Source organism: Cottoperca gobio, chromosome 6 (genome assembly GCF_900634415.1).
Source record: "Cottoperca gobio chromosome 6, fCotGob3.1, whole genome shotgun sequence".
Classification (NCBI taxonomy): Eukaryota; Metazoa; Chordata; class Actinopteri; order Perciformes; family Bovichtidae; genus Cottoperca; species Cottoperca gobio.
The window spans coordinates 5977891-5992675 of record NC_041360.1 but is presented as its reverse complement, the minus strand read 5'-3'; the positions used below and the strand labels follow the sequence as shown (position 1 = coordinate 5992675).

Here is a 14785-nt window from a genome sequence, read left to right as displayed (position 1 = left end):
CAAACAACCTTATTTTCATTAAAGCCAATAAACATCACATCATCAGGTAAAGTTATCCAGTCGGAGAAAAGAGATTTGTACTTCAGCAGTTCAGGTCAAGCTTATAATATTACTGCGATTTCTCATTGTAATCGTAAATTTGATGTCTATAACGTCACCTTGCGATGAGTCCATCAATAGTCCTGCTGAAGACATTAGCGTTTCTATACAAAACTGTCTTATTTATAGAAGAAAAAAGGCATAAACAGTGGGCAACTGCCTTCCTATAAACCATAATAAGATATTGAATCAATTACTTAAATATATTTGATATCATTCTTACATATTTTATTCAAGAAAAATTGTGAGATTATATGATTGAAAACATTTGTGATCTTTAAACTTTAATTCCATCCTGGAATATAAAGTAAGAACACATCACATCTAGGGGCGGTTTCACAGTCATGGTTCAAACCTAATCCCAGACTAAAATGCCCGTTTAGGCTGTTCTAACTAAACTACCTGCACAGACTCATCATAGTCACTCATAATCCTGTGTTTAGGTTGTTCTGGATTAAACTAAATTGGTTGCAAGGGGGAGGATTAGAGCTACTCTAAGACTACATTGAATCTTAAATTAATCCTTCAAGGAGGCATGTTTGTTTGTGAGGCAGCATGGACTTTTGTGGGCAGAATTTAATCCATTAAATTACTATGATGAAATAACTGAGACCGCTTTAGAATGTACAAAGAAAATGCATTGCAAATAATATCTACATGAGCCTCGCCTTTCCTCCTTGTCTCAAAGAGGAAGGCCTTTACCCAGTTTTTGGCAACTGGAACTTTTCATCGGGAAACTGGTGAATTGTGTGCTATTTGTGAATTGAGGAGTATTTATATAAAGTTCCCTGATGCTGCTATCCAAGCCAACTATGAATTTAACCTAATGAGGCTTAACCCAGGTGTTCTTTAGTCTTGCTTACCTTACTCCAAGCCTCTATAGTCTGCGACTAATTTAAGACAAATTTAAGCCACTTGTATGCAAGGTACTTACATGTTTTAGATTAAATAGTCCACATAAAAGCCTATTTCTGGTTTAAACTACTCATGAGAAACCGCCCCCTAGTGTTCTACATTAAAGCCCTCCCTGCTGACGTCACAGAAAATACAGATGTTGGTACCGGAATATTGAAGTTATGTACACAAAAGACATGGGCCACTTTCTTCGTAACTGTTATAATATAGTAGTTTGTGATTTAAACAGGATTTCATGTCTTTAAGTTGATGAAGTGTGTGGCCCTTAAAAGGGCCTTTGGTCTCAATAAACGGACGGTGCGTGTTTAACCTCCGAAGCCGTACAGAGTGCGTCCCTGCCTCTTCAGAGCATACACCACATCCATGGCGGTCACGGTCTTTCTCTTGGCGTGCTCGGTGTAGGTGACGGCATCACGGATCACATTCTCCAGGAACACCTTCAACACACCGCGGGTCTCCTCGTAGATCAGACCGGAGATACGCTTCACTCCACCTCGGCGAGCCAGACGGCGGATAGCGGGCTTGGTGATTCCCTGGATGTTATCACGGAGAACTTTACGGTGACGCTTTGCGCCTCCTTTACCGAGTCCTTTTCCTCCTTTGCCTCTTCCACTCATCTTCACTGTTCAATGTGTTTCTACTCAATGGTAAACACTGCTGGGTTCCCGGATATTTAAATCATGCCTGAGGACGTGATAGAAAACAGAGGCGGGCCTCGTCTTCTTCTTTGGATATTCATGATGGTTGATAATTAAGTATTTGGTGCTTTAGCTTCACCTACTGAACAACAGCATTAACCAGCTGAATAATCTCCTATAACTTTTGCTTATAGTGAATGGTTTTGTACTCAATAAAGTACAAGTAGTCTCAGAAAGACAATAATTACACCTACTGTGAGGTCTTTTGAAGGTCACAGACCTGCAGGCATCCCTCATGATAAAACATCTAAAAGTCCCTAACTTGTTTGGTGAGCGTAGCATTTCAGTTCACTAACCCTGATCTCCCCTTTAAAATTGTACCTAAATCCAGTGTCAAGGATAATACTGATGTGACTATATACATTTTTCTTCCAGAAAGGAAAACAATAGAAACACAAGAGATACAATATACCTGTAATCTATAGAATAATTACAGCATTTCACATGAATCACTTTATTTTAATCCTATCAGGTTGAAAAGGCAGCTGAGACTGCCCCCTCATCACAATCTCCACACGGCCAGAGCAGCCTCCCTCTCCTCCATCATCATCCTGTAGCTGCTGTTCTGGTTGAAAATGATATACAAGTCACAGTAATGTCTCTCAATGACCCTACACACATGTTTCACATTCCATGTCAGCGTGTAATGTTTCCAGTCACGATGCTATTGCTCCTCAGTAAAAGTTAACAAGAACTTGATGGGGGATTTTGCCTTCTTGAGTTTCCTTAAGAAATCTGTTTTGAACGTTTTTCACAAAGAACTTTGATGTATCTACTTTATTATTAATATTTAAATTCCATACATTTCCATATTATTGTTATTCTGGTCAGGCTGAATCTTATTTTGTTATTAGATATTTGATACTCTTGTTTGAAATAATGTCTAGTCAATGTCAGCAAAACTGTCATTGATTTGAGAATTGTGCTGAATTAAAATAAGTAGAAGATTCACTTATATTACATTACTTTTTTACATTACTGGTCATTTAGATAGAAGTAACTTACATTGAACTAAGTAAGGGGACAGTCTCCCTGGAGCAACTCAGGGTTAAGTACCTTGCTCAGGGGTACAATGGTGGCAGCCTGGTATTGAACTATTAAACATTGTGCAATATAATGTCAGTCATCAGCTTCAGTACAAAAGAGTTTGGTTTGGTGGAAACCTAATGTTCATGCACTGCCACAACTTTCATGTATTTTTTATGTATACATTTACAACGCAGGGGGATAACTTAACCTTCTTCCTTAATAGTTCCCACTTTAGTTTGTACGGTGTGGTGTGTCAGTTCAGGTGGTCATGATTACTACACAGATGTGGAAATAATTTCTAGAACTTGTCAAGATCTTCTCCCTCTGGTCTGAGGGCAGACTGGAGCTGCACTGACTCACTATCGCCTCCTAGAAAGGACGTCAACACTGTTGATAATGTTAGTTCTTTATTTAATTTATGTTTTAAGTTTAAATTCTGGCATATCAATGATTTATCAGTTTATCAATGGCATACAATTAAACAGTGATGGCGGGTGTTATTAACAGCTAAAATATTTGCTGCAAGGAAATGAGGGACGGCATTATCTCCTTAGCTTTTGCAAAGGATGGTCCTGTGTATCTTATGCTAAAGGAGATAAGAAAGGAAGCATTAAAGCACCTTTCCTTACCTTTTTTTACTGCAGCCAAGAAGTGGTAAATAAAGATCCAAATGATGTGGATCAATTACAATAGCTGGAATTCCCATCACTAGACTTAGCGCAAAAAGATACAATGCAAGGAAAACTATTAGCTATCACAGACATTAAGTGACATTACAGATGGAAACAGTAAATAAAGTAGTGAAAAAGGCCCCTGCAACCAAGAAAGGCCCCTGCAAAAATGGTTGTCAAGCCCAAAGCAGGAAAGCAGCACCCAAGAAGAAGTGAGCTGTCATCAGTCCACCTACAGCTCCCACTAAAGGCTCTTTTAAGAGCCACCACATCATCCTGAAAGAGCCTTTTCCTCTTTATTCTTACTGCGGTCATCATGGTTAAGCACGAAAACAGCAAGGTATATTAAAATATAATCTATCGTTTTCAGTTCTTTGGCAAACTCCCACCAGGCTCTTCATTCAACTTTTTTCCTCACTGACACATTCAGAGAGGCTCCAGTGAAATTGGCTCAGACGTCTTGGTAACTTTGTATTCAGTGGACACAAGTTTCCACTAATGTGAAGAATCTCTTTGCTGAAACAATGTTTTGACTTCTTCTCAAGTCTCACTTGTGTAGTGTACACAGTGATGAAAATAAACAGTGACAAACTCTGGTGTCTTTACACCTGCCACTCATCACAGGAGTTTAATTACACATTTAAAAAAAAAGGGAAATCCCCTGCTTGGACATTATTGAACATTGCAATAGCCCATTTCATGTCAACAAAATCAGCACTGGAGTTTGTCATGGTATATTATGTAGAGTATATTCCCTTTACTTGATTAAAATGCAGGGAGGAAAAGGATATTTTTACTATAACTGACAGATCATTTGTACACCTGTATTTAAAGCACAATGACAGTACTGTAGTTTATTAATTGTACATGTTGTAGTTATTGAATGGACTAGATTATAAATATTGTACACTTTCTATAATAAATTGTTTAACTGACAGGACACGTCTCTAGATGTAGTGGGTGGCTCTTAAAAGAGCCTTTGAGTAGTTGACTTCACAGCAGTTTACTTGGAGCTGGTGTACTTGGTCACGGCCTTGGTGCCCTCAGACACGGCGTGCTTCGCCAGCTCCCCGGGCAGCAGCAGGCGGACAGCGGTCTGGATCTCCCTGGAAGTGATGGTGGAGCGCTTGTTGTAGTGAGCCAGACGGGAGGCCTCACCGGCGATGCGCTCGAAGATGTCGCTCACGAAGCAGTTCATGATACCCATGGCCTTGGAGGAGATGCCGGTGTCGGGGTGGACCTGCTTCATCACCTTGTACACGTAGATGGCGTAGCTCTCCTTCCTGGACTTTCTCCTCTTCTTGCCAGTCTTGGTGGCGGTCTTAGAGACGGCTTTCTTTGAGCCCTTCTTGGGCGCTTTCACGGTGACGTCCGGCATGATGAGCAGTGGATCTTTGTCCTGAGTCGGAAGAGATGTCCCGGAGCACAGAGCGGTCTATTTATATCCGCTCATGCTAACGTGACTGTGCTGTTGCTCGCACAGGGTTGGTTGTCTTCTGAGCGGGACTGAGCATGCGCTAAACAAATAACCATTACCATCTGATTTAATTAGTGGAACTGATACAAAGTTATAAAACATGTAAATTAATCCAAAGGTGTGAAAGGTGATTTGTTGACTGACAAGAACAGGAAGTTAAGATGAACAACAGCACTTCACACATTGATAGTTTAGAGTTTAGTTGCTATCTGGAAGTTGTTGGTATTGACTGGTGGTGGAAGAAGTACTTACATCTTGTACTCAAGTAAAAGTAGCAATACCTAAGTGTACAAATACTATGTTGCAAGTCCTGCAATAAATAATGTACTTAAAGGTGCAAGAGCATTACCATCAAAATAAAGTGCCAAAAGTCAAATGTAGTCATTATGCAGAATGGCCCATTAAAAAAAAAGGGTATTATATTATTGAATTTTATTACACTGCTTAGTTGAATACTCGATTCTGATTGGTCAATGTTTACATTCTACAGTCTGTTATTTCTGTATAACAGACCTTTGATAAGGACGCTCTGATTATAGGATCACGTTCAAGCATGTCCATCCGCAGAAAGAAATCCAGTAAATTTAACAAGGTTTAACTTTAACATTAGTGTTCAGTTATTCACTCCATCAGAAAACATAATGGAATTTTTTTTTACATATTAATATTAATTATGTGGAGAGCACAACACTTTACATACATGATTGATGGCTGGACGGTCCTAGTAAATAAAAGAAAAAGACTACAAGAACAGGAAGACAGTGCAGAAAAAGTAAGTGAGGTTAAAAGACACAAAGAGCTGGATGACAGAGAAACCGGCAGACATGAAGTAAACACTAAAGGAACACGGAATGGGCTCTGCCAGTAATCACAGATTGGTTAATGAAAAATAAATTTGAACAAACTGCAACAATGCATAACACCTCACTCAGTGCTGCGGTCAAAATCCTACTGAGGGAAGAACTTTCTTTCCAAGTCTTCATGACTGCCGATGCTACGCAGTAGAATCTAACAGACAATCTTTCTTAGCGGAAGCACTACAATCGTTATTGAATCAATAAAAACACTTTTTAATCAATATTTATGTCACATTATTGATTAATTTAGTAAGTAGCAGTGTAATAAGGGGGATGCTTCGCGTTGGGGTCCTGCTCACCCTGTCAGTGTTTATTTAGCAATAAGGACTGACTTGCTGCACATTATCCTTACTTAATTATGTACAGTATGTGTTCATGTGAAAATCAATTAAATGTTGCAGCTGGTTAAGGTAGAGATCATTCTAATGACTATATATTTGATTTGCTGGGTAGTTTGTGACTTTCCCCCTGCAATCAATAACGTTTCATCTTAATCTATAATAATAATCATCATTCATTTGTTGATTATATCTGAATCTCCAAAGTAACTAAAGTTATCAAATAAAAGACAGTAAAAAGTACAATATTTCCCTATGAAATGTAAAAAGTAGCTGGACATGGAAATAGTCAAGTAAAGTAACCTGGACATTGTTGGACTGCTTAACTTTAGTACTGGAGAAATGTTCTGTTACTTTCCACATTTTCACTGAGTGACTTCTTACATTATTCATTTCACACCAGAGTTTAAGTTAATGAATACTTTGAATTCTGAGTTGATGACAAGTTATGCTTAAAAAAATATTAATAAACTGAGTCCCTAAAAGCAATTCATCCCTTTTAATCAGGCATTTATTACCTGCAATTGCAGAAAGCAAATTGTTCTTACTAGTTTGTATGTTATGGACGATGGCGATGTCATTTATATGCACTCTCCCTCTCCTACTACTCTCAAACTTCTCAATGCAGTCCTTCATTAGATTCATAACTGGGATGTCTTTAGAACATGTCTTTATATTTATTTACAAAACACTTCTTGGCAGACCAACTGTGTATCTTACATGTCTTTTAACAATAGATCAACTTCACAGCACAGACTACTTCACATCCTGGCTCCATTAATGTGAAATAATTTGCTTTTTCAAAAAGCAGGAGAATAGTTTCCTTAATTTTCCAATTCAAAAGGCATTGTCACCTGTATTGTAATGCATGAAACCTACAACATAGCTGTTGATAAGAAAGGTCTCAGGCTCTTCCAACAACACAGGATACTTTAAGACTAACAGTGCAAGTTAACGTTTGGCTACAACCCAGTCATTGTGCCTTATGAACGTAATTACAGGTTAGTAAAGTCTGCAAGTAGTTTACAACTATCAATCTGTTGATTGTTTATGCAGTTTATATAAGTTAATGATCGTTTTGTGGTTGAATTCATGAGAACCATAACTCTTAATCAGAAGTGTGTGGCTCTTAAAAGAGCCTTTGTTTTGCGTGGTAAGTAGTTTCCGGGTCTTTACTTCTTGGCGACCTTCTCGGTCTTCTTGGGCAGCAGGACAGCCTGGATGTTGGGCAGCACGCCGCCCTGAGCGATGGTCACTCCTCCCAGCAGCTTGTTGAGCTCCTCGTCGTTGCGGACAGCCAGCTGCAGGTGACGGGGGATGATACGGGTCTTCTTGTTGTCGCGGGCAGCGTTTCCAGCCAGCTCCAGGATCTCAGCGGTCAGGTACTCCAGCACAGCCGCCAGGTAGACGGGGGCTCCGGCTCCGACACGATGGGCATAGTTACCCTTCCTCAGATGTCTGTGGACACGGCCGACAGGGAACTGGAGCCCGGCACGGGAGGAGCGGGTCTTTGCCTTCGCTCTGGCCTTTCCTCCGGTTTTTCCTCGTCCAGACATGATTCTTACTTCGGCTGTTGAGAACAAGAAATGTATGATGTCACGTCGCCCAAACCGGCTATATATGTGTGCTGAGCTGCTTCGTGATTGGCCATCAGTGAGCGTACCTATGATCGTCCAATCAGAAACGATGCTAGGTAAAGTTGATGTATTTCCCACAAGGTTTCCGCTTTATACTGCTACTTCAAAATAAAACGTAACAGATGAAACCGGAAGTTATTGTAATATATTCCATATTGCCCACCATATTTTATTGTTACCTTTATTGTTCTGTGAATTGCCTTTGTATGTGTGTATTGTTTGGTAAAAGTTATGATCTTTCAGATTATTGACATTACAGAAACAAGTTTACAAGGGTTAGACACAATATAAACACAAAACTTCTAAATAAAAATGTGATTACTTCCACTGTAGATTTAACTCAAGATGCCATATATTACTGCATTAAAATAGGTTGTCTTTATAGAGATAAGGTTAGTCTGTGCCATTGAAAGAGAGAGTTAGGACATACACTTCTGTGGTAATCGTATAAACCAGAAGTGACGTGTGTCATGTAGCAACCAATAGTTCCAAACACTAGCTAGTTCCAGCTTGGAACCCCATTCATGTTCAGTGTTTCACAAGCACACTCGCTGATGAGTTACTAAAATGATTGAATTTTCTGACATGCATGATCATTAGTTGACCTCTTATTAATCTAAAACCAGCTTTAGGTCATGTTTATCGCAAAATAATATCTAACATTAGTTAGATATTAACAGTAGTTAGCTAACGTTAGCAACACTTTGCTAGCTAAGATGTAATGTAATTTCATACTTCAGTTTATCACAAAGATCAACACAATAATTCCCTGTGAGATGTAGTGGAGTCGATGTATAAAGTAACATCACAAGTACCTCAAATTTGTAATGAAGTAGAGTACTTGAGTAAAAGTACTTAGTTACTCTCCACCACTGCATATTTACTACTTTATATACTGTACATATTGGACTGCCTTCTTATTATACCTCCAGCTGCAGCTTTACTTTGACTTTTACCTGCCTTGCCTACTGTAAGTGCTGCACGTTTCATACTACATACATCTTAATGTATTCATTATATACTGTTTATATTTTAATGTTATAACATCTAGCGATGCCTATTCTTATCAGTGCCGTTGCAGATTCATATCTTCCACTTACCTACCGTTTATTCTAAAAATCGTATTTCTTCTATTTATTACAGTTCATTATATACTCTTTACATTGCTCTGCAATTTATTGTTTTTGCACTTAACCGTAGATGCTAAACTGCATTTAGTGTTTTTCAGTACCTGTACTTTGTGCAATGACAATAAACTTGAATTTTATATTCGCTTGTTGTGCATGTTTATATGACTGTCTTAAAATAACATTAGGAAGTGAGACATTATGACAGACCCCTTCCCCTCTAAAATGAAACAGAAAAAAGGATTAGCGGTCTCTCTGCCATTCTCCAGAAAAAAATGCTATAATATATATTATAAATATAGAATATAAGTGAAGTCAGCATAGTAATCAAAGCACATGATGCATTAATATTCAAGGAAAACTGTTATCTGTCCTGCTTGAAGCCATTGAAACAGACGTTACATGAACCACGTGCGAAACAAGGAGTGTCGTAAATCTCTCTTTAAACGGCACTGGAGTTAGTTATTAAAGATGATGAGCATATTTACATACGTCAATTACATTGGTTTTCTGTTTTGCGCTGCAAGGGATTTCATAATAAATTATGATAGAGCGTTAATTCTCATCACTTGTCTCATACCTCTGATACAGTGGTGCCAATGGCAGTTAAACGTGATAACGAGCTCAGCAAATGGAAAGCTCAGGAAATGTCTGGATGGTTCAGAGTGACATGATCAGAGTGATCAGGTAGTTGCAATAATGATGATAGAAATAGACTTTGTGAAACCATTATAGTTCTGACTGACACTTTAGCAATAATTCTACAGCAGCCACTCTCACCTCATGTACTGTAGGGTCGAATGGCTTTGTAATTAATGTTAGCCAAGCCTTTGCATTCAATGATAAAGCATAACACTATACTCTTGATAAATTTTTTTTTTTAAAGTTGGAAAAGAGGGTATGATGTGCCTTGGTAACCGGACTTCTCCCTCATAAAAGAGCACAATATCGAGTTATTAGTTTTGAAGATGTTCAGTGCTATCTAGTTAATTTTCACCCAAATATAAACTCTCAATTGAACCTTATCTATCTATCTATCTATCTATCTATCTATCGATCGATCTATCGAGCGAGCTAGCTATCGAGCTAGCGATCGAGCTAGCGAGCGAGGAGCTAGCGAGGATCTAGCGAGCTATCTATCGATCTATCTATCTATCTATCTATCTATCTATCTATCTATCTATCTATCTATCTATCTATCTATCTATCTATCTATCTATCTATCTATCTATCTATCTATCTATCTATCTATCTATCTATCTATCTATCTATCTATTATCTATCTATCTATCTATCTATCTATCTATCTATCTATCTATCTATCTATCTATCTATCTATCTATCTATCTATCTATCTATCTATCTATCTATCTATCTATCTATCTATCTATCTATCTATCTATCTATCTATCTATCTATCTATCTATCTATCTATCTATCTATCTATCTATCTATCTATCTATCTATCTATCTATCTATCTATCTATCTATCTATCTATCTATCTATCTATCTATATATATATATATATATATATATATATCTATCTATCTATCTATCTATATATATATATATATATATATATATATATATATATATATATATATATCTATCTATCTATCTATCTATCTATCTTATCAGTTCATTTTTAGTTGAGGCAGTGCTGTACAGTGTTGTGGCATTTGCATACATTACCATGTTGGTATTCTCAGTTGCTAGACGCAGATCATTTGTGAAAATAGAAAAGAGTAAGTTCCCTTGAAGATTTCTTGCAGAACTCCACAGCTATCGTGGAGTGCAGTCTGATTGGCTACCATCAAAAAAGGCTCTTTGCGAATTCTCAGATGCTGACCATCCAAGAGAGAGCTGTATTTCTAAATCCATATTTCTTTAGTTTAATAATTATTATATTGTGGTCTATTACATCAAATACAGCACTGAAGTCAATCCAGACTGTGCATACAAATTTCTTTTTATACATTTGCTTTAACCAGTCATCAGTTAGCTGGTCTAGGGCAGTGGTTGTTTTCTCTGTATGCATGCTGAGAAACTAGTAATCAGTTTATTCCTGGTAAAAATCTTGGATTTGTTTGAAAGCTATTTTCTCTAATAATTTGTATAAGATAGGAGGTATACTTATTGTCAACTGTGAAGATAAAGTCATTCATTACAACTTTTTCAAAAAAATTTATCCAATACTGCCACGGAAGAAAAAGCACAAAGTTTGTGACCAATCTTGCCACTCTGACCACATCACAGTAAATCATGCTCCAAGTGCTTTTTGACTAAATAAGATGCAGAACACCATGATGCCACATAACCCGTTTGAAGTCTTTAACACAGGTACAGACACAGAGTTGTAAACTGTTCTTACAGCTTGCTCGTTGGTCTATGCCATACCATATACTCTATGGTTATGATTAACCCGGACGAGCTGCTTTTAATCAGTGGGGTAAAAGGTCACAAAAGCCAGGATATACTCAGGCTATACTGACGGCCAACAGTCAGCTGCAACATAAGGCATACTGTATACTAGTATTATTATCCCCTGGGGATCACAGAAATCTATACAGCTATAGTAAAGTTAATTTCTGAGGAATAAGTGAATACACAAGGCTGCAGCTTGTGAGTTTAAACTTCTACAAATATGAGAAACTGAGAGAAAACATGAGATTGGGTTACAAGGGCCAGCCTTGAGCCCATTCCACAATTGAGTAAAACTAAAAGGGAGTGGAGAAAGGAATGAGACTAAAGGTCACACAAAAGAATGAGATGAGAGGTTTTGTGTTTACCTGCCTTTATGTGGGCCTGGTTTGAAAAGGATCTAATGAGTGTTCTGGCCTTGTCTGTACTAAACCTCCCTGCGATGCAATGTTTGTCTACAACAAATAAAAATAAATAAAACACAACTGTAATATCAAGTGAACTTGAGTAATGTGTGGCTTAAAGTCACAAGTTACATACCTGGATCCTCATCTCTCATCTCACCGTTGCACCGTACTATACTGATGTTCCCTATAAATTCTCTAAATAGCAGTATTAAGGTATTTACTTTGTACTTAAATTCTCTAAATTGCGACAGTATTATACTTTACTTGTAACTTCCTAATTATCGTAATTACAACACTGATCACTTTTGAGTTAAAATCAACACTATGATACTAGATGTCATCCGCCATGCACCCTACCATGGGCTTATTTCATCAATATATTTGAGAAAAACTTTGCAAATAGTGCTGAATTGATCAGTCGGGGCTGACAGAAAATCTATCTATCTATCTATCTATCTATCTATCTACTATCATCTATCTATCTATCTATCTATCGATCTATCTATCTATCTATCTATTAGCTATCTATTCTATCTATCTTATCTATCTACTTCTATCTATCTATCTATCTTATCTATCTATCGATCTATCTAGTCTATCTATCTATGCTATCTATTATCGATCTACTACTATCTATCTATCTATTATCTATCTATCTATCGATTCTAGCTAGCTATATATCTATCTTCTATCTATCTATCTATCTATCTATATATTAGACTATCTATCTATCTATCTATCTATCTAGTCTATCTATTATCTATCTATCTATCTATCTATCTTATCTATCTATTATCTAGTCTATCTATCTATCGATCTATCTATCTATCTACTCTATCTAGCTAGCAGTTATCTTATCTATCTATCTATCTATCTATCTATCTATCTATCTATCTATCTATCTATCTATTATATCTATCTATCTATCTATCTATCTATCTATCTATCTATCTATCTATCTATCTATCTATCTATCTATCTATCTATCTATCTATCTATCTATCTATCTATCTATCTATCTATCTATCTATTATCTATCTATCTATCTATCTATCTATCTATCTATCTATCTATCTATCTATCTATCTATCTATCTATCTATCTATCTATCTATCTATCTATCTATCTATCTATCTATCTATCTATCTATCTATCTATCTATCTATCTATCTATCTATCTATCTATCTTATATCATTGTAAAAGAGGTGTCTGGGTTTTGGAGTGCTGGTTGGACAAAACAAGACATGAAGACGTCACCTAGTTGTATTCTGGACATTTTTCTATATTTTCTGACATCATAAAATAAACACATTAGTTGTTCATTAATCAAGGAATAATATATTGTAAAGTAAATACACACACAATATGTAGCTACTGTATGTCTCTGTCACTGTCTTTGCAGACAACACACTTTTGCAAATATGTACACCTAGTTAGGATGATGCAACAGGCTGATGTGTGATACTACTGTTTGGCGAAAAGGTTTCATCCGATCCTTGTGTGTCTTCTTACACACTTTGGCATCTTGCATAATTCTCACTCCACAAGCGGTCACTTAGTTGGAGGTGGTTGTATGGCACATGAATCCCATCGGACATCTGCAGCATCCAATCTGAATAGCTCTTTATTGCACACCTTTTCTGGTAGATGCAGAAGGATAAAAAGAGAGAGCATGCTCTGTTCTCACACTTTTGTTATGTTATGTGATGGAGTTGGGAAAATAGGGAACACACTGTTTGGTCTGGAGACAAACAGAGGAGCAACAGAAAGCTGGAACCATTATACACTGGCATGAGATGTGCATGGCCCAGAACATGAGGGCTCTGCAGTGAGTGAGTGAAATATATTTCCTCTGCCTCCCACCATGTCCCATTTCATGCAATCCTATTCTCACGAAGAGAAAATAAATTCTTAATAATTTACTTTGGAAAGATTGTGGCATTAAGACGGTTGGACAGATTTTCAATCTCGTGCTAGGAAAGTGCTTCCTCTGCCCAACAAATTGAAAGGGATCCTACTTTTCAGAGAGTTGCAGTGACCTGAAAAGAGGAACAGCTTGTTCTTCAACGGACTCATGGTTGGAACAAGTGGCCAGCAGGTTTTTTCTAAAAGACTTCTAGAGGACAAGTGCAGGCCAGTTTGATAACTGCCTGGTTGGACTCTATGGCTTAAATAAAGGGAGACGATTCGTCAGTTACAGTGCCTTCTCCATTTCTCTGCAAAACTGAATATTATACTGTACAAACACAAATAAGTTACACACAGGTATGATTGTTTCTTTCCCTTTGAGTTGTGTGAAGTTGCTAATTTATTATGTATTTTATGATGAACAAAGAAAATCGACAACACATTTCTTATAATATAATATTTGTTCTAGATAAATACTGATCATTACACAATACTAAAAGAGAACTACATAATTTAGTGCACATTAAGATTTTCTTACAAATGGTGAAGGCACTTCTACAAAGCTATATGAGGCAACAGGTGACATTCATTTCTAGCCCAGGTGCCTGTTTCTCCCATTTCACCATTTCCCAGCATGTGCCTGTGGGTGGAGCTAATTTGCATTTACTGTGATACAGCAATGATGGCAATAAAAACTTAAGCTGCACTATGACCATATGTCTTAACCAGATATATAGTAATAACTATATGCATCCCTACATACCATACATGCATAGAAATAGATACATTACTGTACACATATGCCTGTTTTTTTAATTAGTTAAGTTTTATGATACACTCTCTGTCACATCATGTCTCTTTTACTTTTCCTCTTCCACACCAGAGCAGACTCACCCATCAGTAAAACAGATTAAGAAAAGCTAATATCATTTAGAAAGTCACACAAAATAACAATAAAGACACTAAGAAAAAACAATTCAGTAAATATACATTAAAATAGGTAAAACCAGCAAATAAAACACAGATTAATTATAACAGTGCGAATTAAGTAATTTTATTGCACATTCTGAAAATGAATGTTAGAATGTATTGCACCTGACTTTGGGAGTCCATACCTCCACCCTGAAGGAAGCGGCTCTAACGACACAGCTTGTGGAATGTATGCAGAGACTTTTAGTTCAGCGTTGAGATTTAGGGCG

At 37.2% G+C, this 14785-nt stretch overlaps 3 protein-coding genes across 3 annotated transcripts; all 3 read right to left on the bottom strand.

Annotated features, from left to right (window-relative positions):
* Positions 1 to 1271: 1271 nt before the first annotated feature.
* On the bottom strand, positions 1272 to 1646 carry LOC115009369 (histone H4). The gene has a single exon (XM_029433326.1). It carries the CDS (start codon positions 1629 to 1631, stop codon positions 1320 to 1322), a length of 312 nt encoding a protein of 103 aa, XP_029289186.1. The 5' UTR covers positions 1632 to 1646; the 3' UTR covers positions 1272 to 1319.
* A 2443-nt stretch (positions 1647 to 4089) lies between these two features.
* On the bottom strand, positions 4090 to 4836 carry LOC115009365 (histone H2B-like). Its single transcript, XM_029433322.1, has one exon. It carries the CDS (start codon positions 4788 to 4790, stop codon positions 4416 to 4418), a length of 375 nt encoding a protein of 124 aa, XP_029289182.1. The 5' UTR covers positions 4791 to 4836; the 3' UTR covers positions 4090 to 4415.
* A 1102-nt stretch (positions 4837 to 5938) lies between these two features.
* LOC115009359 (histone H2A-like) lies at positions 5939 to 7665 on the bottom strand. Its single transcript, XM_029433315.1, has one exon. The coding sequence runs from the start codon at positions 7638 to 7640 to the stop codon at positions 7257 to 7259; it is 384 nt and encodes a 127-aa protein (XP_029289175.1). The 5' UTR covers positions 7641 to 7665; the 3' UTR covers positions 5939 to 7256.
* Between the last annotated feature and the right edge of the window lie 7120 nt (positions 7666 to 14785).